Source organism: Orcinus orca, chromosome 15 (assembly GCF_937001465.1).
Source record: "Orcinus orca chromosome 15, mOrcOrc1.1, whole genome shotgun sequence".
Classification (NCBI taxonomy): Eukaryota; Metazoa; Chordata; class Mammalia; order Artiodactyla; family Delphinidae; genus Orcinus; species Orcinus orca.
Genome location: NC_064573.1, coordinates 64124387 through 64152357, shown reverse-complemented (window position 1 = coordinate 64152357; position 27971 = coordinate 64124387). Strand labels below are relative to the sequence as shown.

Below are 27971 nucleotides of genomic sequence, written 5' to 3'. Positions count from 1 at the left end.
AAAAAATCACCTCCATCTAGGATGTTCCTGACTATCTTAGGGGCTGAGAAATAACAAAGGGTTTCAATGGCTCGGGGCCAGCAGGAATCCAGAGGTGAGGCCCCCAGGAATGGGGTTCATGTGGCCAGAGGAGCCCCTTCTCTGTGCCAGCAGCTGCAATGAACTGGACTTCTCCCCCAGGGCAGGCAGTGCAGGAAGGGTGGAGCTGGCCCTTCACACAAATTCCCAGTGCTCATGGCTGGGCCTCATTTGGAAGGAGTCGCTGCCAGGGCCCATGGAGGTGATCACGCTGCAGGGCAGTAAAGTGTTCAGCCCAAAGGCGACTGGACCTGAGCAAGCAGCACCTCGTGGCAGCACCAGGACTGCCTGCTGCCCTATCGCTGCCCCCACGAGGGAGTGAGCCCCTGCACTTGGAGAAGGGATCCTAGGCCAGGAGACCCCAGTTACACTGGACCTTGACACTGACTTTGTTTTCACAGGGTACCCTCAGCGCCAGGACCTCCGGAGTCCTAGTGGGGTTAACTAGCCACCTGGAGGCTTTCAGAGCTGCTGCGCCATAAGACCTGAATGGTACCCAAATTACAGGGGGTGTTATCTCAGGGAACTGCTGTGCCTGAGGGGAGCAGAGCCCAGGCCCAGAACTGGGGTGAACAGGGCAACATAACCAGGAATCACCTCCTGGGCACCTTCCCTCCTACCAGACCCCAAAGCTGTTGCAAAGTTCCAGAACAATGGGATTTCCCAACTCAAGACACTGAGGCAGCAGCCTATCGAAAAGTGACCCTGGATGGAGTGGGGAAGGCCTTCTTCCCCCCCCCGCCCCCACTCAGATTCTGACCCCTCCCCCTTCCCCCCCAGCCCTAGCCCAAAAGATAGTCCGGCCTCTGCGGGAGGTGGGGGGTGGGGGACTATCGACGACGAATTCCCGTAGGATTCCGGGGTCTGCGGCCTTGGGCAGGATGCTAACCACAACTGGGCCCTCTGCTGGGGGCTGGGGGCGTGGAGAGGCTAGGCTGCAGATTCTGGGGGCACCCCTCCCGACCTCGGTTCCCCAGTCACTGACCCAGCCCTGCACCGATTCCTCCGCAAGGCAAGGAAGCCCGAGGCAGCCCCAGTCTCCACACCGTTTATTTCTCCGTCCCGGTAGGTGGGGTTGCTGGGGCGGGGCGGGCAGAAAACCGCGCGCAGGTTGCGGGACGCGGGCAGGGGAGCCCGGGGCGCGACACTCAGGCGAAGGTGGAGCCGTTCCAGCCCACGTTAGCCGCGTTCATGTCGTAGTAGTTGATGTAGATCCTGCGGGGGAGGAAGCGGGTCTAAGCCGGCTGCGAGGTGGCCGCCGTGGCCGCGCGCCCCCTGTCCCCCAACGCCCACACACCTGTCCGGGCTGATGCGCAGGCGTTCGGCCAGCAGGCCGCACAGCAGCTTGCTGTAGGAGCGGTTCTGCGCGCCGCCGATCTTGCCGATGCTGTGCAGGCTGCAGAGTGCGCACGGCTCGCTGGAGCCCCCGAAGGCCATGAGTTGGTCCGGCACCACGTGCACCGCGATGTACTGCGGGGGAGGGGCAGCGGTCAGCGGGCCTCCTGGCCTCGCCGGCCCGGACGCCCCCATCCCTTCCCCTCCCGGAGCCCCATCCCGGAGCCGCCTTCCCCGCCCAAGCCCCATCCCGGGGCCACCTCCCCCGCCCCAGCCCGGGACCGCTTGGCCAGGCCCTCCCCGCAGACCTGCGCCGGCTTGCCAGTGGCCTGCGCCAGCTGCTGGGTGAGCTCGGAGAGGAGCCCGTCCGGCACAGAGGCGCGGGGCACGTTGGTGTTCACCAGGAACATCGGCATGATGGCGAAGGACGGGGAAGACAGGGATGCAGGAACCAACCGACTCGCGCGCAAACACCGCCGGGAAACCTCGGAGCTACGTGACCGCCGCCCGGCGCCCCGCCCAGTGCGGCTGCGGCCCAGCCTCCCGTGACGCCCCAGCCGGCGGAGGCCCCGCCCCCAAGGCCGCGGCGCGCTCGCGCCTGGTGACGTCACCGCCTGCGGAGGCCCAGCCCGCCCGGCGGAACTCGGAGCCACTGCAGAGTCGGCCATTGGCCCTGAGCACCTCCTCAAAGTTCTCCACGCGGCGGCCAGAAATCTGCCTGTCCCTCGTTTGTCCTTTCATCTAGTCACAGCGACGTCTGTGTGCCGGGAGCAGCGGGGATGCGGCTTTTAGCGGGACAGATGGCCCCTGGCCCTCCAGCAGATCACAGCCGGACAAGAAGATGGAGTCCCAGCTCATTCCACTGAGCCCTTGTGTGTCCGCAGTCTCCGCGTGCGCGCGCGCGTGTGTGTGTGTGATGGGGAGGGGTGGTCATTGATGCAGGTGGGAGGGGGCTGCCACAAGCGAGTCACCATCCAGAGGCCTTCCCTGCACCCCTGCTCTTCACGGTGGGTAAGGATGCTGGGAGGTGCCCAGGGGAGGGGCAGGGAGTAGGAGGGGTTCCAAAGGCAGTCAGCAACTCCGTCTCAGAGCCCACGCCAAAGCCCCATCCGGTTCCCTGGACAACCCCTCTGCAGGTCTGGAAACTTGAGCTCCTCAGGGAAGCCCCACCCTAGCCAGGTCCTGTGCGGATGCCCTCTCACAGAGCCCTGGGTGCAGTCTCTCTCTTCCACTGTTGGTCAGCTCAGGGGGCACCTAGTAGGTGCCAAACATACAAGAGACATGGACTAAATACTGGCTGAATGAATGAAGTTAGCCATGACACGGCAGGACGAGGACAGGGCCAGGGATGAGCCTGCAGGCCCTGCCATTCCTGGGCAGGAGGGCCACCCGACTCCCGCTCTGAGGAGACCCTGGTGGGGGGGCTGTGCTGGGGAGCAGAGCTCTGCAGGCACTCGAGGGGGTTTGGCTCATGCTGGTTTGGCCAAGTCTCAGAGCTCTCCAGGGAGGTCCTGTCCTTGGTCTCTGGCAGTGTGGTCTGGTTAAGGTGGCACAGCACACACTGGCCTGGACACTGGGCATGTGATAGAGCAAGGCCACCATGCCTGTGGGAGCAGGCGGCCTCAGGCAGGAGGTCACATGGCCCAGCTGTGCAAATACTCTGTTAAATGTGGATCCCTCCAGGTGGGCCCCAGGTCATATCCCTCCCCACTCCCACACCCCAGCAGACTTCCTGTGCCCAGGGCTCTGTTACCACTGAGGCACCCCATGCATTGTCTCCAGCCTGGGGTGCTCCTCCGATCCCCAGCAGCCAACTCCGCATGTCCTGCTACCTGTGTCCAAATCCAGGTGCATGACTATTCTCCCACCCCTGATCGCCTGCCAGTGAAATGTACCTCCATCCACTGTCCCTTTACCCTCACTTCTCCGGCCCCCACCCCGCCTTAGCCTAAGTTAGCTGGCACCACCTTTGGCCTGGCCTGGCCTGCCTGGGGGAGGGGTCTGTCTCCCCACCCACTGGCAGCAGATCTGGCCATGTGACTTGCCTTGCCCAGTGAAATGTGAACAGAACTGACCCAAGTGACTCCAGCCAGAAGATTCAGGAGCCAGCACCTGGTGGGCGGTTCTCTGATAGTGGAAGTGGGTGACACATTGAAGCCTTGCCAGCAAATAACCTGCGACACCGTGTAGGTGAGCCACTGTTCGGGGCCCGTGCTCCTGGCTTCTGGCTCCTGGCTTGGGCGTTGGTCGTGGAACGCTGTCGCTCAGTTCGTCAGGAAAGCCCCAGAGCTCCTGGCTCCGTCAGGTCCTCTACTTCAAGGCCGTCACCATATCTGTTTGCGAGTTACTGCTTCCTTTCTGGGCTGCATGAGGTGGGGGACATTGCTGTGGCCTACCTTCTGACCCATTACTAGGTAGCAGGCGGAGGGCCTCCAAAGACGACCACACCCGATTCCCTGGAACCTGTGAATATGTTACCTTACTTGGCAAAAGGCACTTTGTAGATGTAATTAGGGCTACAGACTTCACAGTAGGGAGGTTGTCATGGATTATCTGGGTGGGGCCAACGTAATCACATGAGCCCTTAAAAGCAGAGAATTTTCTCCAGCTCAAGTAAGAGATGCAGCAGGAGGGGCGGTCAGAGAGCCTCGAAGCAGAAGGACTCAGATGTGCCGTTACTGGCTTTGAAGATGAAGGGGCCTCAGTCGTTCAGCTGCAAGGAACTGAATTCTGCCAGCAGCTTGAATGAGCTCAGAAGTGGGTTCCTCCCTATTTGACCTGGAGACGGCTTGACTTCGGCCGTGAGACCTGAAGAAGAAGACCAGTCACTTTGTACTAGATTGTGACCCACAGAAACTGAGATAATAAACATGTGTTGTTTTAAGCTGCTCGATTTGTGGTAATTTGTTCTAGGAGCAATAGAACAGTAACACCCCGGCATCCCCAGGGGCTCTACAATCACCTGCTGAACAACAGCGCACACGCACCAGGAGCCCTTGGCCCCCAAAATCCTCTCCCCCTCCCTCCTCACTGACAGCATCCCAGTTCTGTTTCCTTAGAACCTTCACTGCCCCAGAGCCACTGGCAACCAGGCATGGCCACTGGAGGTAGCTGCGGCCCATGTGATGTGCAGGGTCCACAGGGAAGCAGCTGCCTGCAGATGGAAGCTCTACCCTACGCCCTTCCTCCTAACCCCTCCTGGAACCTGGACAGGACTGCACTCCCGCCTGGAACCTGAACAGGACTGCCAGACGTGCAGCAGCTGCCAGGCAACCCTGAGCTGGAAAAACACAGGCAAAGGAGGGGGAGTGGCAACCCGAGGAGCCTGGGGCTCTGGCGGCTCTGCCCAGCCCCTTCAGCTGCCTTTACATTACAGGAGAAAAGTAAGCCCCTCTCTGCTTGAAGCACCACTGGTCAGGGTTTCTGACGTTTGCAGCCCCAGGGCAGCTCCTGGCTGGTACAGAGGACTTCTTGAGGGCCACACCCCACAGTTGAGGGCTGCTGGGCAGAGAGGGGGTGGGAAGGAAACCTCAGGATGTAGGGAAACGCCAGCTGGATGAGGAGGAATACGGCCCATACGAGCACCCGGCAGGGCCCTAAAGCTGGCAGCCGTGCCCCCCACCCCGGTTGAACATCTCTGTGGGCAGGACGCAAGTCACCCACGCTGGAAGGGGTGCATGGGGAGGGAGAGGGCCTGCTGACTCCATGATGCAGGGCTACTGCTGTCCTCTTGCTGCCTCTCCCTGACACGGACCTGGCCATCGGTCCACGTCCACGGACGGTCCACCTGACCACCGGCTCCCACAGCCCCTTCGCCAGCTTCATTCCCCTTGCCATCCCTCCCCCGGGCACTCGCGGTTCATCACTCACAGCAAGAACCCAGCCAGCCTTGAGCCCCTGACTGTCCCCCACGCACCAGGCCCTGTGCCCTTGTTCGCTGAATGTGGTAAAAGTTGCAGCAAAGACAAGCAAAGGAAACACCCTCCCCCTCCAGTCACAGCGGAAGAAGACCTGGGGGGTCATCATCCCTGCTGGAGACCGCCCCCCCCAACCCCGAGCTGTAGCTGAAGGTACAGGATTTTAAGAGGGGTGTCTGCCAGGAGAGCACCACCCTGCAAAAGCAGGGCCCAGGCTTGTTGGGGCGCTCGCGGTCATGGCCAGCTCTCCCCCACAGGATGAGACATGGTTCAGAGAGGGTGATCTGGGCTGAGCCTCTTAAACTCTCTGAGTCTCAGCTGCAAAATTTCAAAATGGGGGAATTCTTTTTCCATAGATTTGTGTGAAGATTTAACGAGATTAAGGACAAGCGCAAAGTGCCTGCATTCAGTATGTGCTCAGTAAAAGCTACCCGATCTCATTGCTTTGTCATCAAGTGTCCTGGAGCAGAAAACGGACTAACAGGCCTGACCCTAATGGTGGCACTGGGCAGTGTGGGCGACTGTGCTTTCCCTCCCTGGTGGCCAGGTCCTTCCCCACCCCCGCCCCTCCCCCATCCCATCAAACCTGAGGCCAAGCTGCGTCTCCCCCACCTCTCCTGGCACGGCCTCTCCTGTCTGCGGGGCCCTGTCCCTGTTTCCTTGCCCTGCTGAGGGGTTCCCTGGGCAACAAGGACTTCCAACGCCCACCCCACACTCTCAGAGCCAATTTGGCTGGGTGGACAGCAAGTGGGACATGGCCCAAGGGCTAGGCCCAGCTGGGGGCATCTTTATGGTCCGTGCTGGGGACCAGGGCACCTAAGTGTGACCAGTGCAGTCCCAGACCTGGGACACAGCCTGACACCTGCCCTGCTCACAGCCTGTGCACCACGGGATTTCGAGGGATGGATCCTTTCTCACTAATCTTCACCAGGGGCCAGTAGCGGCCAGGGTGGCCACTGGTGCCGAGGGTGGGGGGGCAGCTGGGGAGGCAGGTCAGCAGAGGTGGAGATGGGGCAGGTGCCAGAGAGAAGCTGGGAGAACACACAGAGGGCTCCCAGAGTGCTGACACCTGCCTTCCAGAAAGCTCTGCGTTTACCGGACCCACAGGCCTTCAGTCCCATCCTTCAACACTCCTGCCTCCAAAGGAACCCCAGCTGGGCCTGTCCTCAGGAAGCCAGCTCCAGGTGACTTCTCCATGAGACCTCTCCTGACCCCGACTCAGAGAGTTCTCGCTCCCCAGAGAACCTACTGCTTGCCGCTTCTGCTGATTTGGCGGTTACTGCTTCCTACTGAAAGCCAGACAAATTCTTTATGATACAACAATGATCAATTGTTTTTTTGACCTAAGTGCCAAGGTAGTCCAATGGGGAAAAGATGGTCTTTTCAACAAACAGTGCCAGCACCACTGGACATCCATTAAAAGTAAATGAATAAGGGAATTCCCTGGTGCTCCAGTGATTGGGACTCGGCACTTTCACTGGGCCTGGGTTCAATCCCTGGTCAGGAAACTGAGATCCTGCAAGCCACGCAGTGCAGCTTAAAAAAAAAATGGTGGACACTAGATGACTGTGGATGTGGTGATCAGTTTTTAGATACAACACAATCCATGAAAGAATTCATAAGCTGAACTTCTTTAAAATTAAAAACATCTGGGGACTTCCCTGGTGGTCCAGCGGTTGAGACTTCGCCTTACAATGCAGGGGGTGCGGGTTCCATCTCTGGTCCAGGAACTAAGATCGCACATGCCTCCAGGCCAAGAAACCAAAACATAAAACAGAAGCAATATTGTAACAAATTCAATAAAGACTTTAAAAATGGGCTTCTCTGGTGGTGCAGTGGTTAAGAATCTGCCTGCCAATGCAGGGGACATGGGTTTGAGCCCTGGTCCAGGAGGATCCCACATGCCACGGGGCAACTAAGTCCGTGCACCACAACTACTGAGCCTGCGCTCCGCAGCAAGAGAAGCCACGGCAATGAGAGGCCAGTGCACCGCAACGAAGAGTAGCCCCCGCTCACAGCAACTAGAGAAAACCCGCACACAGCAACGAAGACCCCATGCAGCCAAAAATAAATAAAATAAAATAAATTAATTTAAAAAGGAAAGACTTTAAAATATATATACAGGGACTTCCCTGGTGGCGCAGTGGTTAAGAATCCACCTGCCAATGCAGGGGACACGGGTTCGAGCCCTGGTCCAGGAGGACCCCAGATGCCATGGGGCAACTCAGCCCGTGTGCCACAACTACTGAGCCTGCACTCTAGAGCCCGCGAGCCACAACTACTGAAGCCCGCGTGCCTAGAGCCCGTGCTCCACAACAAAAGAAGCCATCTCAATGAGAAGCCTGTGCACCGCAACAAAGAGTAGCCCCCTCTCGCCACAACTAGAGGAAGCCTGCATGCAGCAACGAAGACCCCATGCAACCAAAAATAAATTAAATAAATAAATTTATTAAAATATATATATACATTTTATAAATAAATAATAAAAACGTCTGCTCTGTGGAAGGCACTGTCAAGAAAATGAAAAGGCAAACCACAGACTGGGAGAAAATATCTGCAAAAGATGCATCTGATCAAAGACTGTTATCCAAAATATATAAAGAACCCTTAAAACTCAACAATAAGAAAACAAACAACTTGATTTTTAAAAACAGCCAAACAGTTTTTTTTTTAATTAATTAATTTATTTATTGGCTGCGTTGGGTCTTCGTTGCTGTGCACGGGCTTTCTCTATTTGCGGCAAGCGAGGGCTACTCTTTGTTGCAGTGTGCGGGCTTCTCATTGAGGTGGCTTCTCTTTGCTGCCGAGCACAGGCTCTAGGCACACAGGCTGCAGTAGTTGTGGCACGCGGGCTCAGTGGCTTGCAGATTCTAGAGCTCAGGCTCAGTAGTTGTGGCACACGGGCTTAGTTGCTCCACGGCATGTGGGATCTTCCCGGACCAGGGCTCGAACCCGTGTCCCCTGCATTGGCAGGTGGATTCTTAACCACTGCACCACCAGGGAAGTCCCAAAACACTTTTAACAGACACTCACCAAGGAAGATATATACAGATGGCAAATTAGCATACAAAAAGATGTTCCATGTTTGTCATCTGGGAAGTGCAAATTACAACAAAATACCACCACACACTTATTAGAATGGCCAAAATCACTGACAACACCAAATGTTGTGAGGATGTGGAGCAACAGGAACTCTCATTCAGTGCTGATGGGAATTAAAATGGTATAGCCACTTTGGAAGAGAGTTTGGCAGGTTCTTACAAAACTAAACATACTCTTACCCTACGATCCAGCAATCATGCTTCTTGTATTTACCCAAAGGAGGTGAAAATGTATGTCCACACAAAAACCTGCACATGGATGTATATAGCAGCTTTATTCACAATTGGCAAAAGCAACCAAAATGTCCTTCAGTAGGTGAATAAACTTTGGGACATTCAGACAATGGAATTTTACTCAGTGCAAAAAGAACTATTAAGCAATGGAAAGACATGGAGGAACCTTAAATGCATATTACTCAGTGAAAGAAGCCAATCTGAAAAGGCTACATGCTCTATGATTCCAACTGCATGACATTCCGGAGAAAACAAAATTGTAGAGACCATAGAAAGATAAGTGGTCACCAGGCGCTGGGCAGGGGCAGGAAAGGGATGACCATGTAGAACAGAGAGGATTTTTAGGGCAGGGAAAATACTCTGCATGATACTATCATGGTGCCTAATGTCATCATACGTTTGTCCAAACCCATAGCATGTAAAACTACAGGAGTGCACCCTAATGTAAACCGTGGACTGTGGGTGTGATAATGACGTGTCAATGTAGGGTCGTGGATTGTAACAAACGTCCCCCTCTGGTGGGGGATGTTGATAATAGGAGGCTGTGTGTGTGTGGGAGAGGGGGCATATGGGAAATCTCTGTACTTTTCTCTCAATTTTGCTGTGAAATTAAAACTACTCTAAAAAATATCTTTTCAAAATAGTGGGCAAAAGACTTGAACAGAGTCTTCACAAAAGAAGATACGTGAATGGTCATATTAGCACACGAAGAGATGCTCAGCATTATTAGCCATCAGGGAAATACCTCAATAAAACCACAAGACGCCACTACACCCTCAGTGGAATGGCTAGATTAAGAAGAGTGACATTGCCAAATGCTGACGAGGATTTGGAACATCCAGAAGTCTCATCAATTGCTAGCGGGAATGTAAAACAGTATATGCACTTTGGAAAACAGTTTCCGCTACGGTTAAACATACATTCATTATTTTTTTTTAACATCTTTATTGGAGTATAATTGCTTTACAACGGTGTGTTAGTTTCTGCTTTATAACAAAGTGATACATTCATTATTAAACTCAGCAATTCATTTACCCCAAAGAAATGAAAGCATACATCTACACAACTTGTGCAGGGATGTTCATAACAGTTTTATTCATCATGGCTAACAATTAGAAACAGGGCTTCCCTGGTGGCTCAGTGGTTAAGAATCTGCCTGCCAATGCAGAACACATGGGTTCGAGCCCTGGACTGGAAAGATCCCACATGCCGCGGAACAGCTAAGCCCGTGTGCTACAACTACTGAGCCTGCGCTCTAGAGCCCGCATACCACAACTACTGAAGCCCGCCTGCCTAGAGCCCGTGCTCCACAACAGGAGAAGCTGCCGCAATGAGAAGTCGGCGCACCATGGCAAAAAGTAGCCCCCACTTGCTGAAACTAGAGAAAGCCTGTGCACAGCAACGAAGGCCCAATGCAGCCAAAAATAAATAAATAAAATAAATAAATGTATTTTTTAAAAAAACAACAACCAATTAGAAACAGCCAAATGTCCACCTGCAAGGAAATGGGTTAACAGATGATGGTATATCCATACAGTGGAATACTATTCAGCCATACAAAGGGATATATGCTAATACATGCAACAACACGCATGAACCTCAAAAACTTTATCTGGAGCAAAGCCAGACACGAATGCATACATATGGTATGAAATTATATCAAATTCTGAAAAAGAACTCTGACCTGTAGTGACAGAAGGCAGGTCCGCGGTTGCCTAGGGCCTGGGGTCGGGCAGGGTATTGATTGCAAAGGGGCACAATGGAACTTTGGAGATGATGTGACCGGTCTACCTTGATGGTGGTGGTGGTTCATGGATATGTACACCTGTCAAAACTTATCAAACGTAAACTTAATATGGATACATTTTATTGTATGTAAATTATACCTCAATAAAATTGATTTTTAGCAATCAATTCCTCAGAAAATCCTTCCCTGACCACTCCCCTCTCAAACACCCCTTGGTATACACACCCTTCAGAAGCTGTATTTTCTTCCACTTCATTTCCCCAAGTTTGTTTTGTTTTGTTTTAAGATTTTTTTGATGTAGACCTTTTTTAAAGTCTTTATTGAATTTGTTACAATAGGGCTTTCCTGGTGGTGCAGTGGTTAAGAATCTGCCTGCCAATGCAGGGGACACGGGTTTGAGCCCTGGTCCAGGAGGATCCCACATGCCGCGGAGCAGCTGAGCCCATGCGCCACAACTGAGCCTGCGCTCTAGAGCCTGTGAGCCACAACTGCTGAGCCCACGTGCCACAACTACTGAAGCCCGCGCGCCTACAGCCTGTGCTCTGCAAGGAGAAGCCACCGCAATGAGAAGCCCACGCACCACAATGAAGAGTAGCCCCCGCTCACCGCAGCTAGAACCGCTAGCCTGCTCGCCACAATGAAGACCCAAAAATAAATAAATAAATAAATAAATAAAGCCAAAAATAAATAAATAAATAAAAATTTAAAAATTTGTTACAATATTTATTCTGTTTCATGTTTTGATTTTTTGGTTGCGAGGCATGTGGGATCTTAGCTCCCCATGCAGGGATCAAACACGCACCCCCTGAATTGGAAGGCGAAGTCTTAACCACTGGACTGCCAGGAAAGTCCACCCAAGTTTGTAATTGTGTTTTCATTGGTTTCCTGTTAACTGCCTCCAGACAGGGAGCACCGAGAGGTCCCAGACCCCATCTGTCCGGCTCACCACTGATGGCTAAACACCAGGCCTGCACACAGTAGGTGCTCAACAAACACCCATTAAACAAGGGGATGCAGGGCTGGTGAATGGAGAGGGCCCGAGGGAAGAGCAGCAGCCGGCTGGGCCCCAGCCAAACCTGCTGAGCTAGAGTTCTGTGGACCGGATGACCTCCGGCCTGTCCATGCGGGGCCCTGGCTCCACCCCGGGGAAGTTGAGTCTGTGCAATTCCTCTGAGATGTCCATGAAGCTCTTCCCTCTGGTCTCAGGGAGGAAGAAGCCAGTGTAGACGGCCCCACAGACACAGACACAGAGGAAAGGAACATAGAGGAAGTGGGACAAGCCCTCCTGTGGGTTAAGAGACCCAAGCTCTGGTGTGGCCCATTCAGCCCCCACATGGAAGGCCCCACCACAGGTCCTGATGAGGGACTCGACCCTCTTGGCTCAGATAAGCCCCATCCCCTTCAGTCTCACACCTCCTGGATGGAGCCTCCCCTGGGGTTCTCATGCTGACATGGACAAAACCTACGGCAGGGCCCCCGGCAGGGAGGGGCGGGCAGGCCTACCACGATGAAGGGGAACCCCAGCCCGACTAGGAAGAGCATGGTCCACATGAGCATCCCGCAGACCATGTAGGCAGCAGGCCGGGCCATCTGGTCAAACAGCTCTGTGGCCAGGATCCCGGTCACTCCGGCTGGAAGGAGGAGTGGGGACAGGAGGCTGCCAGCCAGGGCTCCCTGGCCGGCCTTCCCCCCACCTTGCCCCAGACAAGAAAGTGGGGCCCTTCCAGCGCTCCTCCAGCCATTCCCTCCCAGAAGCCTGTACAGTGGGGGGAGGGCACACCCAAGCATCCTTCACCCAGACATCCGTGCTCCTTCAGCCAGGCCCAAAGACAGGAGCTCTTCCCACTCACCAGGGCCAATGCCAAAGCTGAGGATGAAGGCAAAGACGCAGGACATGGCCAGGTGGGGCATCCAGGGGAGGGAGCTCTGCGGCAGAGGGGCGGGGGTGAGGTGGTGGTGAGGGGAGGTCAGGCGGGGCCCAGCCGCCCCCGGCCCTCATCCACGCCCTGCTGCCTGCAGGCACAGGGCCGACGCCCCGCCCTCATCTACGCCCAGCTACCTGCAGGCACAGGGCCGCTGTGAAGACGCTCCCCCAGCAGGTCATCAGGCCGTACCCCACCATCAGCAGCATCCGTCGGCCCACCCTCTCGATCACCACACACTGCAAAGGAAAGGAGCCCTCACTGATTCACTGGTGTGGGCCACGGTCGCGGTCCCCTCGGTTTGCGGGCCAGCAGTGGGGAGGGGCCTCATGAGGAAGCCCGGCAAACTAGATGCTCGATAAGTGCTTGCTAACTCGCCGTATTTTAACATAGCGACCTGAAGTGGAAGTGGCTTAGCGCTGAGGCCTGCGGTTCCCGGAGGGCCAGCACCCCCAAGGGTCCGCCGCAGGGCTGGGGGATGAGGTGTCATCCCGGAGGCAGACTCACGCTGAGCAGCGTCGCCAGCAGCTCGCAGCCCCCGGTCCCGATGGCGGCGTACTGGACCTTCTCCGGGGGAATCCGCGCCTGGCTGAACACTGCCGACGCGTACGCGTACACCTGCCGCGGGGGAGGGGGGGAGGGGCGAGAGGCCGAGGCGCACCGGCCCTCCCCGCCGGCCCTTCCCCCTCCCCTCTCCCCCCAACCCCGGCCTGGCCTGGACTGCTCACCGTGTCGTTCCCGCACAGCTCCATGGCCCCGCCCAGCACCACCAGGCTCGTCACCTGCCTCCGCAGCGCGCGGTCCCGGAACAGCTGCCACGGGCGCCGCGCGCGCCGGCCCTCGCAGGCGGCGCGCTCCCGCTCCAACTCGGCCAGCTCCTCGGCCAGGTCCGCGGGGCCCCGCAGCCGCTGCAGCGCTGGGGGAGGGGGCAGGGCAGAGGACGCTGAGCTCCCCTCCCCCAGGCCCTCTGTGACCCCCACAGTGAGCTGCCCACGCCCACCTCCTTTCGCCTTCCCAGGGTCCCCTTGGTCTGATGGGGATGATCAGTTCACAGCACCACGGAGCAGAAAGGGCTTTAGAAACTCGGGGTTGTGCGGGGGCATCACACAGGACACAACTGTGGCCGATCTCCACTGCAGTCTCAGTTCACCCCTCCCTGGGCCATGGGATTTGGTAGCTGCTCCCACTAAAGAGGCATGTATACACCCGCCCCTTGGTGCTGGGTTCGGCCCTGCGACTCGCTCCGGCCCGTAGAATTAGACTGTAGGAGGGCGTGCCGCGTGTTCCAATACAGCCTCAAGAGACCTGCTGGTTTCTGTTTGGTCTTCTGTCATCATCATAAAAACTTGCGGTGGGGCTGGCCCACTGGTCCCAGGAAAAAGCAGAGATGGCCCAGCTGGGACCGTCCTAGATCAGCCAATGCCCAGCTGACCTACACCAGTGACAGAGCCTCCAGCCAGACCTAACCTTCATCAGCCAACCCGAGAACTCAGAAGCTTGGGCTAAGTAATCATTTCCTTGGTCTCCCGCGGAGGTGCGACTGTTAGGCAGCAAGAAAAAAAACGGACTAAAAACACCCTTGGTATGGGAGTAGGTGACGCCATAACTAGGACCTATGACATGCAGTGTTGGTTCCTAACCAGGCAGAGGACGGTGAGGAGGCTGGAAGAATGAAAGCCCGTGTAACGTGCAAGAAACAAAACAGGTCTAATGAACTTCTGGACTTGGGCAAAGAGACCTCCAAGCGTCGACAGCATGAGCTAGCTGCCTTTACCTGAGTATTCTGAGCTGATTGTAAGGAAAATGAGCTCAAAAAGACCTTCAGAGGGAACACAATTTAATCCAATTTAACTTATTTCAGAGCTTGCTAGGTTAGTTAAATAAAAAAGAAAAAGAAATCTGTTTTTCATCTCTAGCCTCTCCATCTAGCAGAGTCCTAAGTTAAATCACAGCCTGAGAGCAAAGACTAGATCCAGAGCAAGGCCAGCGAGCCCTGGGCTGAGGGTAAAGATCAAATCAAGGGTATGGCTTCCTGCAGTGCCTCATGGACCCTCCGGGCTGGAAAAACGGGCATTACAGAGGCTTAAGGGTATTGGTCCTCCGCAGCTCGACATGCCCTAGATTCCAGTAATTAGGTTGCAAGAGAGAAGCATGTCTCGACAAGAATTGTGGGTGTGGCTTTCTGGCACATAAATCAAATGCACAGAAAGTTCACATCATTTTTGGGGAAAGTTGTATTGACAGAAGCTCTGCCGGCCTGGATGAAAAGACACCAAGATGGTTTGAAATGTAAAGACTTCTGTGCCCCAGTTTTCTATAGGTACATTTTCCAGGGCCCTCTTCAGGTGTCAAGGAAGGTGATAGAAAAGGAAGGCGATAATGTCAGGAGGCTCAAAGTCTGATCTTAAATCTACCCCGAACAGCTGAAGAGTCTTGACTAAGACCCTGTCTTCCTTTAGGCATTTCTAATCTGTACCACGAGGGTGCTGAAGAAAATGATCCCTAAGGCCCTTTCTAGTCCTGACAGTCTACGATTCTATTTGTCACAGCCTGGACTCCACTGAATAACATAATCGCTGTTTAACACTGAATTGTCTTGTGGGGTCATATTACAGTTAAATGACTCCAAAGTGCCACCATGACACCCAGATTCTCAGTGGCCTGGGGAGCCCCTCCCTGGGGGCAGAGCCAGGGCTTCACGCAGGAGCACTCTCCATCCCAGGGCAGGGGAGGCTGGCAGCGTTTCCCCAGGGGCACTCAGCATTGCTGTGGATCGGCAACTGCTTTCTGCCTCCTTGCCGCCTCTTTTTTGAAAAACATTTTTTCACCAGTGTCTGCTGAGTGCACGCGAGGCGGAAGACTTCTGTTTACCTCCTGGGTCTTTGGCTCAAGAAAAGGCATATATAGACTTGACATGATCTTAAGACCCTGGACTTCAAGCCTGATGCCATGATTGGGTGAGACTTGGCGGGGGTGGGGGGTGTTTCCGGATAGCACTGAGCATGTTCCTGCTCAGGGCAGGGACATGAATAATAACTGTGGCCACCACGGCAAGCTGGGAAGAATACATTAGTGGGCCCTGGTCTTCGCCCCTTGCCACATGAGTGGAGATGCCATGGATTTTCCCATCTCTGGACTTTGGGTTCAGTGACGTGATTCTCCTTGGCTAATGGGAGGTTAGTGGGCAGGAAGGGACCAAAGGTTTGGAAAGTGCTTGTGCAGTTGGATCTGCCTTCCGGGCTAGTCTGTCAGTACCAAGAGTGCGAGGAGCAGTGTGTGCAGCAGAGCTGAACTGCTCCAGCCCAGACCAGCCTCAACTGGCCAGCCCCAGCTGACCTCGACACCATGAGCCAGCCCAACGTAAAGGATTGTGTGCTTTAAGCCAGAGATTTGGGGATTGTTCCTTTGGCATCATTATCGTGGCCATAGCTAACAGGGAAGACCATCAGCCCAGCTGGCATTGGGCCCTTGAGGTCTTACTCAGTGTTTCTTCATCTTGCATGTCAGGCAGGGGGCAGGTGGCGCTCCTTCTCTGCACCACCCTGGGGGTTCCCAGATGGCAGGTGCTGGGTCTGTTCCATCCCACTGCCTTGGCGCTTAGGACAGCCCCTTGATAAAGAGCTCTGAAGGGATGGATGGATCATGAAATTGAGGCACAAAGAGAGGGATAGCTTTTCCTGAATAAATGCGACCCAGGAAATAAGGACCCACGTGCTCTGGCCAGATGTGCCCCATGGTCAAGGGTGGTCTGGGGGCCCGAGGTCAGGGACTCACCTGCCAGACAGGCCTCGGAGTCTCCACAGTCAATGAGGAGGTAGCGTGGGCTCTCGGGGAGCAGGGGCAGGGAGGCCAGCTGGAGCACCCCAGGCACCAGGCAGCTGGCCAGCAGCAGGGGCCAGGCCTGCGGGCCACCCAGGAGCTCCCTGGGGAGACAGAGGAGAGGCTGGGCCAGGTGCCTCCTTGTCAGAGCTCTGTCCCCTACCGGCCCCCCTGAGGGCAGAGGGTCTGCATTACCCTGTGCCTCTTCCCAACCAGCTCTGGGTCTGGACACCCAGGTAGGGACCCACGATAGGACAGGGTCATAGCCCCACCTCATCCCTGGCAACTCCTCTCCCCAGGGCTCTTCCCAGGGCACAGGGCTCTGCCCTCACCTCCCTTTTCTGGGATAAACAGGACACGCTCCCTTTAAAAGCCCAAACCTGCACCCTCTCCTCTTTGCTCCCTGATCCGGAGAGGCGAGAAGAGGGTGACTCACACCAAGTGTGTCTGACTGACACCACACTGGCCAGATGCACATGGACAGGGTTTCAACGCCTTCATACAAGGAAGCAACGCCTTAATCCACTTGGGGGGTAGGGGAGAAATTTAGGTGAAGAAGGCCTTTCCCTGGCATCCCTCCAACCTCTCAGTGCACGTGGGGTGGGGGGGCGGCACTTACCTGAGTCCAACCACCTGACCCATCACGACCCCCAGGGCGGCGAAGATGGCTGAGGTCATGGCCACAGCCCCTCGGAGCTCCTTGGGTGCGCTCTCCCCCAGGTACATGGGCTGGATGTTCATGCTCACACCTGGACGTGAGCACAGCAGCCGTCAGCCACAGGCTGGACTCCCGCAACGCTTGGGCCCGCCTCTCCCCGCCACCCCCGCCCGCCCCCGCCGCGGCCTTGGCGCCACCAGCCCATCATCTACAGGCACTGAGTGCCGCTCCCTCAGCCCAAGCGCTCTGAGGGGTTCCTCCCCACCTGATATAGGGCCGGCAGGACTCCGGTCAACTCCCAGGACTTCTGAGAGAGAAGCCCTATCACCGGGAGGAGTGTGAGGGGCTCAGAGGGAGCAGATGCCCACCAGCGGCCCCGGCTCTCACCTCTCACGTCAACTACCACCGCATGTTCTCCCCCATCTTGGCTTCCCTGGGGACGCACCTCGCACCCAGGCAGCCAGTGGGAAAATGGAACTGGATGGCGCCCCCACTGCCCACCCCAGAGGGTGACAGCCGGCAGAAGCTAGGAGGCCGCAGTACTGGGGCACCATCCACCTGGGAACACGTCAGGGAATGCTGCTCCACCCCCTCCCTGACATGGGATCAGGAAACAGCCCTCAACAAGGTCCTGCCCCTCTCTGAGCACTGGATGGGGGGAGCTGGGAGGAAGGGGGGTACACTGATTGCCAGAAGCTCTCCCATGGAGGTACACCCACTCTTCCTACAGACAATTAGGGAGGGATTCCTTCTGCGCCAGGTACTCAGGGCACAAAGTTTGACCTGGTCCCTCTTCCCTGAAATGCGGGCTGTTCTGAGTGACTCACTTCTAAGTAGACTGTGGCAAAACTGATGGTGTATGACTTCTGAGATTAGGCCATAAAATGCACTGGGACTGTGTCCTTGCGCACACATGTGGGCTTCCTCTCTCCCATCACTTCCTCTGGAGGAAACCAGCCGCCATGCTGTGAGAACACTCAAGCAGCCCTACAGGGAGACCCATAAGCTGAGGAGCCCGGGCCTCCTGCAAACAGCACACGAGGGCGCCATCTCAGAAGCAGGTCCTCCAGCCCCAGCCAAACCTCAGGTGACTGCAGCCCTGCCTGACAGCTTGATCACAGCCTCCTGAGAGGCCCCAAGCCAGGACCACCCAGCTAAGACACTCCTGGTTCCTAACCCAGAGAAACCATGAGTTAATAAATGTTGCTGGTGTTAAGCCACTAAATTGTGGAGTACTTCGTTTCACAGGAATAGATAACTAACTAATAAAGACATCAGCACCTGGCTGTATAAACAGTAGGAGTCAAGGGGGATTGTTGATGGGCACCCCTAAAAGCCCAGGTGGACACGCTCAAAATTCTGCTCCCTCCCATGACAAGCCCCAGAGCCTGAGGGGTCCCTAAAAGGCTACTCTGCTTCTGTAGGGAAGATCAGAGAGCCCGTCCTAGATGCCCTTTCATCTTGACTGCCAGGAAGCTCCCAGCTTAGAGGACTTCTGTTGGTTTAAGTTTGGGGATGTTTGCCCTCCCATCCCTTACAACTTTTCCGTTTTTCTAGATCCACTTTAAGTACCTGGTTATATGACCTTTTTAAGATAAATTCTATCTAATCATTCTGCAAAAAAAAAAAATAATAATGGTGGGCATGAAAGGAAAACAAATCAATGAATGAAGGGAATAAAGAGGATACAGGAAAGTATAGGAACAGAGGCAGGAGGGGATCCACACACACACACACTGTACCTGCGCTGACGCCCACGAGCAGCCGTCCCAGCATGATCATCTCAAAGGAGCCTGCTCTGCGGCTGAAGCCAAACAGGGTCGCCGCAGCCACCACGAAGATGTTATTCACCAGCAGGGACTTCTTCCTTGGGGAAGCCAAACACAGGCGAGAGAGGTGGGTTCAGTCCTGAGGACCACCCCTGGGGACCCTTCTCTGAAGCTGCAGCCAGCCCTGATCAGACCTGTGTGTGCATGAGGGGACTGAGTCAGGAGTGTAAGCTACACGAACAGAAATGACGCTGGCCACTGTAGCTGGGGTCACTTGTGGGATGCCCCCAGGGGCCTACTCCCACTCCCCTCCTCCAATATGCCCCAAATTACTCTCCTTTCTGCCTCTGCCACGGCTTGAAGTGACAGAACTCGTATGGCTTTATCCCTACAGATTGAGCATTGCTCTCCTCAAACTCCTCTGTAAAGCGAAGGGCCTAACATCTGATTTCTCAGACTCAAGGAAACCCTAGGGAGGAAGAACAGGGGCTTCCGGAGTGAGGGAGGGGACACCTGGGGAGCCAAGTGCATTGCAGAGTCACTGTTCAGAGCCTTCAGGATGGCTGGGTGGTCTCTGCCAGGCTGGTTCAACAGGACAGACGGCAAAACAGGAAGGGGCACTGGGCATGTCAGCAGCGCCACACGATGAGGCGTCAGCTCTGGGCTCCTGACACCGCGCTCAGAGGCGCCGTCATGCAGGTCACCCAAGAGAGGCCACAGGAGGTCATATGGCGCATGTACTGACAAGGAAATGAGCCACAGGAAGCCGCTGGCCTGCTCCAAACCAACAGCACAGGGGTGAAAGATGGGCCAAAGCTCAGATCCCCTGGCCTAGAGAATGGAGAATGACCGTGGATTATAACCTGATCCTGTGGTAACTCCAGTTGTGACTTATAAGCCACATACGGCTTCCTCACTGATATAAATTAATACAGTACTTCCAAGACTTTCCTGGTGGTCCAGTGGTTAAGACTCCACGCTTCCAATGCAGGGGGCACGGGTTCAGTCCCTGGTTGGGGAAGTTCTGCATGCCAATGCCGTGCAGTGCAGCCAAAAACAAATAAACAAAAAAACACAGTACATCCATTGTAGCTATTCATCCGGCGAATGCATTTTGCTGCATTTCAATACACAGACGACAGCAGAAACACTTTACTTCCACCCGGCAGGGAGAGTACTGCACCTTCACCGACCTCCTTAGGGACATGGCAGCTCTCCAGCTCTGGGCCACACCTGCTCCATGGGGAGCTGCCCGCCTCAGGCATCTTGCTGGCCCGCTGCTTTGATGACTTTATGCTGAAAGGACCTGGGGAAGAGGAAGCGGCAAGTGCACCCGACGTCTTGGTAACGTACAAGCATGACAGAGTGGGAGCCACCACACCAGTGGAGTTCCTGACGTCCGAGGGCACATTTCCTCCAAAGTGCGGGTTGGCTTGCTGCCCTTCCTCTAAGAAGGATGGACAAATCTCAGATGGCTTCTTTCTACTTTGGCGGCAGCCTGTCCCACAGTGAGTGTCGTGATCTGACACCTACACTGGATATTTGCAAATCTGGAAGCTGTGAGTGGAGTATGCCCTAGTGGGTCCAAACCAGCTGCCAGAGGCTCCGCCCCTCGACCCTCTAGACCTGGGAGATTGTGGTGCTCAAAGTGCCCCCAAGGAGAATCACAGTGCAAGACCTAGGATTCTGGAGTAAAGCCACTACTTCAGTGAATTACTACCCCCTTAATCAGAAATAACTCCTGGCTGGTCACTAGGCCCTAGTGGAGAATAAACACCAGAATGGGGTGTTTGGCTATTGTTTTAGCCAGCTGAGTCCTGGTTTTCTGTTACTTGCCGTTGATACTTCTGCTAAATACACAAACATGTTATCTGTGCAATTTTGCTTCCAACAAAGGAGGTTACATCAGTGGAAGCGGAAGGGTGGGTGCCCACGGAACTCAGTATCGCGTTAGGAACCCCGTCATTCAGAAGTAGATGACCTCAGAGGGTAAGAGCCTGCCGAAGGACCCACACCATCAGGACTGCCCTGCTCACTCAAGCATGAAGATTGGGGTCACGCCGATGGGCAAACAGCCTCAGGCCGGTGGAAGTGCTGACCCAAGACAGGAGCAGAAAACCTGAGGATGGACGTTCCCGAGGCAGGTTTTGGAGTGACCAGCTCCAAAACCCAGGAGCAGACCCTCTACCTATGTTTCCAGGTTCTGGATCATACGCTTTAAACTAAATTCATCCACTAGTTTCCTTTTCTTTGACTAGTTTCCCCTACACTTTCTTCTTTCTTCTTCCCATGAGGTGTCTTGAGGACAGTTAAGTTTACCATTAAGTGTGTAGTGTGCAGAATATCAACACGTTAACGGCAGGGCTGGCAGATTGGTCGTCACGTGGAAACTCTGCACTCAGGGAGGACACCTCCGTTGTGTCGTCCCTGGTTGCTGTGACGAGGCAGTGCCCTGGGTGGTCTCAGGAAGGACTGAACCAACTAACGTGAGGAGGGGCACATGGGGAGCTGAATATATGGGTGAAAGGTGCCGACACGTGCTGGGTGGCCAGCCAAGGGGGGGACCATGAGAGCCGCTTGTTTTCCCGCCCGGCCTTGCTTCTCTCCTGCTGTCTCACGGGTGTAGGCGTGTGACCCAAGGTGGGCCAGGAACAACCCGTCTCCCTTGATTCTGAGAGTGAGTGAAGATGCTGGAGGTGGAACAAGGCTGGAGCTGATGCGCTGAAGGCATCTCCCAGGAGGAAAGCCCAGGCTAGGGTGGTCTTGCATCCTGCCCTCCCCAGGCCTGGCTTTTGACCACTTCCTTTTGTCCTATGAGCTGCCCCAGTATCCTTTGCGTTATCACAGTTTTCCATTCAGTCTGTCAGAGTCTGTCTCTCTTGTTTGCGACCCAAGATCTGCATCAGTTGGATACAAAGGGGGGCACTGGGGAGAAAACACCTGTTCACAGTCAGACAACATGTGTTGTATTGGCAGCCATGGGTCCTCCCTCCCTCCCGGCATGGGACTCTTCCCTCTGCCACATCTGCTGGGAAACGTGAGTCACCCGGTGAAACTGCAGGCAGAGCGGGAGGCTGGTGAGGAGTTGACTCAGGCCTGGGCCTGCCGGGCATCCTGCCCACACCCGGGGTGCCCCTCATTGAAGGGCATTTGGGGGTCCACGGGAAGCACTTACCTCCCCAGTGTGATGGCCAAGGGGCCAGCAAGCAGTGCTCCCAGAAGGCCCCCCATGGGGTACAGAGACACGATGAGGGACCACACAAGCAGGACCAGATGGTCGGGCAGCGGCCGGTCAGTTCGCATCCGCCACGTCTTATTGGTGAATTCTTGAATGTACTGTGGACAGAGATGCCAGTCAGCCCCCCTGGGGGCGGGGGCTCCCTCCCCACAACAGGCCTTCTCCCCACAGGCCCTGCCTCTGCAGAGCAGGCAAGTCTCCCCAGCAATCCTAGTCCCTTCGGGGCAGGACCGAACTCACCCAACTGCAGGGCACTGTGCCGTCTCTTTCAAACACAGTGTCTCCTGGAGCTCAGAGCTGGCCAGTCTCTATGTGCCCCTCTGAGTCCACTATCAGCACCCCTCCCCCACTTTTGGCCTGGGAAGCCACCTGCATGGGCCACATCAGCAGGCTCCCTTGATGACCAGCTTTCTGATGGACTTGGCCATCAGTGAGCATCAGCAGAGCAACAGAGGAGGCAGGAGGGGTGTTTGTCCCCAGGGCTCCGTCACTGGGGGCACCTCAGGATCGCTGCAACGCCTGACCAAAAGACCCAGATACCCTCCTCTTGGTCAGAGATGAATGTCAGCATCTGGCTGGTCTTAGTCCTCCCAACAGGACGTGAGGGAGGACGTGAGGATGACCAGGGGGTGTAGGTGAGCAGGCCAGCTCAGGGTAATGGCTGTTAGCCTGGTGCCTGCCAGGTCCCTCTGGGGGAAGGACCTGTCTGGGGGAGCTGGGACCAGGGCCAGCCTCCCCTGACCTTGGCTTGAAATCCTCAAGGGTGACCATTCAAGGGGGTAGGGGAAGCCTCAGAAGCCAAGGAAGTCTCATTTGCAGGAGCCAGTGATGGCCCATGGGAAGCAAGGCCTGAGAGTGTCCTGCTGTGGGCAGATCCCTCTCCAGCGTGCAGGTTTGCACTGAAGTGGACACTCGCATGCTTTTTGAATAAACAAATAAAAAAGCGAATGGAGCTCAGACCCCCCTTTCTAAACCCTTCATTGCATCCTCTTTTAAGGGACTGGGCAGCTATAGTTGTTTCTGCCCAGAATGTACTCCCGTCCCCAACTTCTAAGCACCAACACGCTTTGAGGGAAATTCTTTCCCCTTGACAATTACACCCCCCTACACAGTTGGTCACCTGACCCAGGCCTGGCCAATCAAAGTGCTCCACCCTCCTGACCACATGATTGGTCTAGTGGGCATATGATCCAAACCAGCCAATCAGAGGGCATGTGATCCAAACCAGCCAATCAAACTCTTCCCCAGCCTTTCTGCTGGAACTAACAGGGAGGACTTCTGTTTGGGGGTTCCCAGTCCAGGACAGGAAGTGAGTCTGGTGACAGCTGCTCTCTTGCACTGGGTGGAGGATGATGCCCTGCAGGGATAGGAGAGCCCCAGTTCCATCCTGGGACCTGTTTCCTGCAGCCCCACCTCCTTCACAGCTATGTGACAGGACACTTGCCCTTCTCACTTAGGTGGGATAGAGGTGGCTTCTATCAATGGGGCCGAGAGATTCATCCTTTCCACAGGCATTTACTGAACGTCGGCACAGACCAGGACAGAGTCAGGTGCTGGGGACTCAAAGATGACTTGGACACTGAGAGGAGACCAGCAGGAGGCTGAGACCAAGGGCTGGGGAGGGAGGGTGACTCCAGCTGTGGGGGCTGCTAAAGGACGGCTTCAGGGAGGTGATGGCATTTGGGTGGCTCTTGAAGGGCTTCTTGCAGGTGGGGCAGAGAGGGCTTCCCATCAGAAGGAGTCTTCAAGGAAGGGCTGGGTGCATTTGGGGAACTGCGTTTAACCTGCTTTGATAGCGGAGTTGGGGGAATGAAGGTGGAAGACAGGTGAACAGGTTCTGATCCCAGGAGGCCTTGGACTTCAGATGGATGAGTCTGTCCTTATTCCTGTAGGCACTGGGGAGCCACAGAATGTTTCTGGGCAGGGGAGTGGTTTGATCAAATTTGCGAGGATCTAGAAGGGGGAGGTCAAAGGCAGGGAGGCCAGTGATACAGGCAGGAGAGACGGGGTCTGAACTGGGATTGTGGAAGAGACCCGAGGAGAAATGGCTGGAAGCCAGAGGCAGTTAGGAAGGACTTGGTGTCCAAGAGGGAGGGAAGAGTCAGGGCGGACCCCAGTCACTGGGTGGATGGTGGAGTCATCTACTGATATCAGGGACTCAGGAGAACTTGCCAGTTTCAGGGGAGGATGCAGAGCTGGGTTTGAAATCGCAGGGCCTGTGGAGCATCGCAGTGGAGGTGGACGTGTGGGAGAAAGCGTCACCAAGTGGCTGCTGGCCTGAAAATCCGCTGCAGGCAGCGGCTGGCCCTGGCCCAGCACCCACTGGGATGGTGACGGTGCGCATGGAGGGTACATACCGAAGTCGGGGCATTGATGATGGAGAGGTTGTAGCCAAATTGAAAAGTCCCACCAATGCCAGCCGCACAGATGGTCAGCAGCAGGACCCTGCCCTGGAACTGAGGAGAGAGGAGAGGACACAGAGTGCCTGACTACAGCCTCCACCAATCCCAGCACTGCAATCTATCTGAACCAGGCAATGATGGCTCCACTTTGCAGATGAAGACGCTGAGGCAGAGACGAGTTGCCTAGTTAATATGGCTGGCAGGTAGCAGAGGCACCCCTAGCCTTCTGCTCTGAGTCCAGGATCTCACTGCCCCTTCACCCCTGACAGCATTTTCCTGAGATGGACAGCCATTCCCAGCCCTCCTTGCCGGGCTGCCCCTGGGCATGCCTGCTGTGGCTCAGGGGACAATGCCTTGAGCTGGGGCCCCACAGGCGTGAAGCTCTGCCTCTGGCAGGACAGGAGTCCCCGAGCTACATTGACGTGCCCCAGTGAAACTCTCTCAATAGAGTGGCTGGGCCTCCCTCTCTTCCCTCCCAGCCTGTTCTGCCAGGAGGCTAAGAGGAGGGGCCACACGGACCTACATGCGTGGGGGCCTGGGGGGGCACATGGAGCAGCAGAGAGCAGCCTGGGTCGCAGTGCCAGCTCTGCCCTTCCTCCCTCATCTTCTCTAAGGGGCTTCCTCGCTGGCCCTGGTGACGATAATGGCTACCTTCAGGCTGGGGGACAGCCAATGCGCATGTGCACTACACACACCTGGTACAACAAAGGGCAGCTTTTCATCCTCATGCAGCACCCTTAGAGATGGAGGGAGAACTCCCCAAGGCACCCAGCTCAGCGCCCTGATGCCCCATCATTAGATTGGTATCTTCTTCGGGGGATTCAGTCTTGTTTATAATTTTTCTCTTACAATTTTTAATTACAAAATAACCTGCTCGTTAAATTTTTTGAAAATCCAGTGTACGCTAACAGTTCTCCACTCTCCCAAAGAGCAGTGAACTGCTTCCCTCAGATATTTTCCGAGACATTCACAAAGTGGTTAACTATACAAAAATCAAATTGTTGATCTTTTCCTAGTAACTCTATACTACCTTTCTTGCTCGGGCAAATTGTCCCTCAAATATAAAGCACTGTGTCATATTTATTACTTTTTTAATTCTTAAATACAAGTTTCAAGTCAGAAGGATGTTTGGCTAAGGGCTTCCTGAAGAATCTCCGGAACCTGAAGACTACTTACTCATTCATCTGTCAAATACCAAGTGCCTGTCCCAGCCAGGAACTGAGCTGGGAGGCACACACAGTGCGGCGGGGTGTGGGGTGGGGAACGACAGACCTGCTTTCACCGTATTGTGAGAACATGGCCTGGGGGTGGGGAGGTAGAGGCTCTGAGGGCAGGTTCCTGCCAGAGATCTTGCCACAGGTCTGCAGGCAGGTCTATGACAGGCACCCTGGCTGCCCGCAAGTTCCTACAAGGTCTAAGTAACTTCCTCCCAAGCCTGAAGCCATAGGGGGAAGCCAGGTGAGAACCCAGGAGTCCCGTCTCAGTCTCACTGGAGTCACTGGAAGCACCCTGCTGGGCTGCCCGGAGGTGAGAGTTCCACTAAGAGAGCAGATCTGCAGGAAGCAGCAAGTCACGCACCGCCTGATGAGAACTGAGCCCATGTGACAGGGGTGCCGGCAGGTCTCCAAGACTTCATTCCATGAGATCGTGCATGGAGATTGCCTAGTCCTCTGACTGGTCATGGAAAGCATTCAGACATTAGCTATGGTGGTGATTATTAAGTCAGTGAATAAAGATTTCTTGCCTCCCTACTGTGGGCAATAAATCTACTGTTCTAGGTGCTGGGGATATAGTAGCGAACAAAAGAGACGAAATCCGTGACTATTCCAGCGGGGGAAGACAGGCAGTAACAAATAAACAAGGAAAATACATAGTAAGTCAGCTGTGCGACGTAGACAGAAAGCAGGCGAAGGGGAGAGGGGCGTGTCTGGGAAAGGTGGTCAGGGAATACGCCATGAGAAGGGGGCCTCCGCACAAAGACTTGAAGGAGGTGAGGGGAAGCGCCATGCAGATCAGCGCCGGTTGGCGGGGTAAACCCTGAGGCGGGGTGGTGAGCGTTATAGGCTTGCTCTTCCCGCTGCCCCGCCCCCTCGGTGCAGCAGGACGGGAGGACGGAGTTTAGAACCAGCGTGGAGGAGATGAAGGTTGGGGAGAGAAGTGAAGCTGGGAAACAGGCCCAGGACGGGATGAGGCGGCCAGGACTGCAGTGCCCAGGGGCTGCTGCTGCTGGGGGCGTGTCCGGCCCATACGAGGACCAGAGGGATGCTAGCCTGGGACGCGGCCGGTGCGCAGGTCCCGTGCGCAGTGCGCACACTGCGCCCCAGCCCAACACTGCGCGTGAACACCTGCTCTTGTTCGTCTGGGCCGAGCACCTAGCTCCACTGTGCACACTCAGATACTTCTGTACGCTGGACGCGTTCGTTGAGCCTTCCCAAGTGCACGCCAGTCCGCAATCCCTCATCCGATAAGCCTGGGCCGGCAGGTCTCGGAATTCAGACGTTTGCGAAAAGCGGATCGGCGTGGAAGAGGGAGGCGCATGCGTAGTGGGCATTTGCGAAGACTCGCTCAAAGCTTACCTTAGCCAGAGCGCGCGGCCAAGACATGTGCGCAGGCGCACAGGGCGTAAAGGGCGTGGGGGGCTGGGGTCCCGCGAGCGGGTCACCTGAGTCCGAGGCTGTAACGGCGGCTCGTGTTCATCCTCCATCCCTCCCTTTCTGCAGCTCTGAAGGTGAAAAGCCACTGACTCCTTACTCGACCGAGCCTGTGGCCCATCTCCGCAGACCGGAAGGGGGCTCAGGTCCGAAGTCACCACGGCCAGCCCCTGCATCCGCCTTCGCCTGTCGTGGCCGGCGGCTCTGATCAGCGCGCTCCAGACTCGCACGAAATCCCGGCCCTGGCCCCTAGTCCCCTCGTCTCCTCCCCCGCTGCCGCCTCCGGAGTGACTCTCAGCCCGTCACTGCTGCGCTCCCCTTTGGACCTCCGCCGCCGCCCCTTCCGGCCCCTCTGCCCGGCCTCCTCTCACCCCAATCAGGCGCCCCTGTCCGCCTGCGGGAGGCCCCTGTCCCCAGGCACTATAAGGGCCGAGCCCTTGATTCCGCACAGGCATCCCCACTCTCCTCCAGTACAGGTGTCCCCGCCCTTTCCCCCCAGGGGAGGGACAGGATTAGGAGGGCCAAAAGGCAGACCCACAAGTCTGGAGAGCTCTCATCCGTCCGTCCTGGCAGAGCCAGTGACTTGGAAGGCGGGTGGGAGACCCAGTCTCGGGTTGCAGCCCGGGGATCCATTCCGTGAGAGGCCAGCCCGGCCTATGCGACAAGATTAGTCCGGCCCAGTGGACCTTGTGAGATAAGGAACCACCGGGTCCACTGGGCAGGATTAATCTTTTATTTCTCAGGGCTTCTCAGGTCCTTCATGAATCCAGGAGTTGGATTAAGGCCAAATCGAAACCAGTGGCCAAAGATGCTATTTTTGGTCATAGAAACATAGACCTGAAAGTGACCCTAGGAAGTCATCTGAGCAAAGACTGTGATAGGACATACACCAGAAGGGATACTGTTTTATTTTTGCCGCCCTGAACTTGTAAAAGTTTCTAAAAAACATCATGCATTTTTTAAGGAAAAATATCAATACAATAAATAAAATATTAGCAGTTGCTAAGTGCATGCCTTTCTGCATCTCTGCATCAATTGAGATGATCCACTGCTGTGATAATACCCTCTTCGCTCCCTCCCTGCCGCCCCCCCCTCCATGG

General features: G+C 55.6%; 2 protein-coding genes across 11 annotated transcripts; both read right to left on the bottom strand.

Annotated features, from left to right (window-relative positions):
- Positions 1-1110: 1110 nt before the first annotated feature.
- Positions 1111-1859, bottom strand: MIF (macrophage migration inhibitory factor). Its single transcript, XM_049698505.1, has 3 exons — positions 1722-1859; positions 1376-1548; positions 1111-1293 (listed from the first exon to the last, which is right to left on the bottom strand). The coding sequence occupies exons 1-3, from the start codon at positions 1827-1829 to the stop codon at positions 1227-1229; spliced, it is 348 nt and encodes a 115-aa protein (XP_049554462.1). The 5' UTR covers positions 1830-1859; the 3' UTR covers positions 1111-1226.
- On the bottom strand, positions 1804-27212 carry SLC2A11 (solute carrier family 2 member 11). Of its 10 annotated transcripts, none has more exons than XR_007471869.1 (12): positions 26883-27207; positions 24176-24274; positions 21756-21916; positions 18554-18678; positions 16773-16902; positions 16109-16257; positions 13063-13250; positions 12842-12952; positions 12472-12573; positions 12263-12338; positions 10350-10499; positions 6943-7076 (listed from the first exon to the last, which is right to left on the bottom strand). XR_007471869.1 is itself a non-coding variant. In XM_049698479.1 (12 exons), exons 1-12 carry the CDS (start codon positions 27045-27047, stop codon positions 10494-10496), a joined length of 1440 nt encoding a protein of 479 aa, XP_049554436.1. In that variant the 5' UTR covers positions 27048-27206; the 3' UTR covers positions 8688-10493. The 10 variants fall into 10 exon arrangements, 8 of the variants coding, with proteins under 8 accessions (XP_049554437.1, XP_049554436.1, XP_049554433.1 ...); XR_007471868.1 differs by lacking the exon at positions 6943-7076 and adding an exon at positions 8688-9821; XM_049698479.1 differs by lacking the exon at positions 6943-7076 and adding an exon at positions 11916-12043 and having other exon boundaries at positions 8688-10499; positions 26883-27206.
- Positions 27213-27971: the final 759 nt, after the last annotated feature.

Excerpts from the sequence above, each read along its gene's own strand:
- MIF (XM_049698505.1), bottom strand. The coding sequence starts at position 1,829 with ATGCCGATGTTCCTGGTGAACACCAACGTGCCCCGCGCCTCTGTGCCG. Across the intron at positions 1,549-1,721 it reads CCACTGGCAAGCCGGCGCAG|TACATCGCGGTGCACGTGGT; the intron begins GTCTGCGGGGAG and ends CCTCCCCCGCAG. Across the intron at positions 1,294-1,375 it reads CTGCGCATCAGCCCGGACAG|GATCTACATCAACTACTACG; the intron begins GTGTGTGGGCGT and ends CCTCCCCCGCAG.
- SLC2A11 (XM_049698476.1), bottom strand. The coding sequence starts at position 27,047 with ATGCAGGGGCTGGCCGTGGTGACTTCGGACCTGAGCCCCCTTCCGGTC. Across the intron at positions 12,339-12,471 it reads CAGCGGCCCTGTGCCTGCAG|AGCTCCCTCCCCTGGATGCC; the intron begins GTAGCTGGGCGT and ends CCTCTGCCGCAG. Across the intron at positions 12,044-12,262 it reads CAGCTTTGGCATTGGCCCTG|CCGGAGTGACCGGGATCCTG; the intron begins GTGAGTGGGAAG and ends TCCTCCTTCCAG.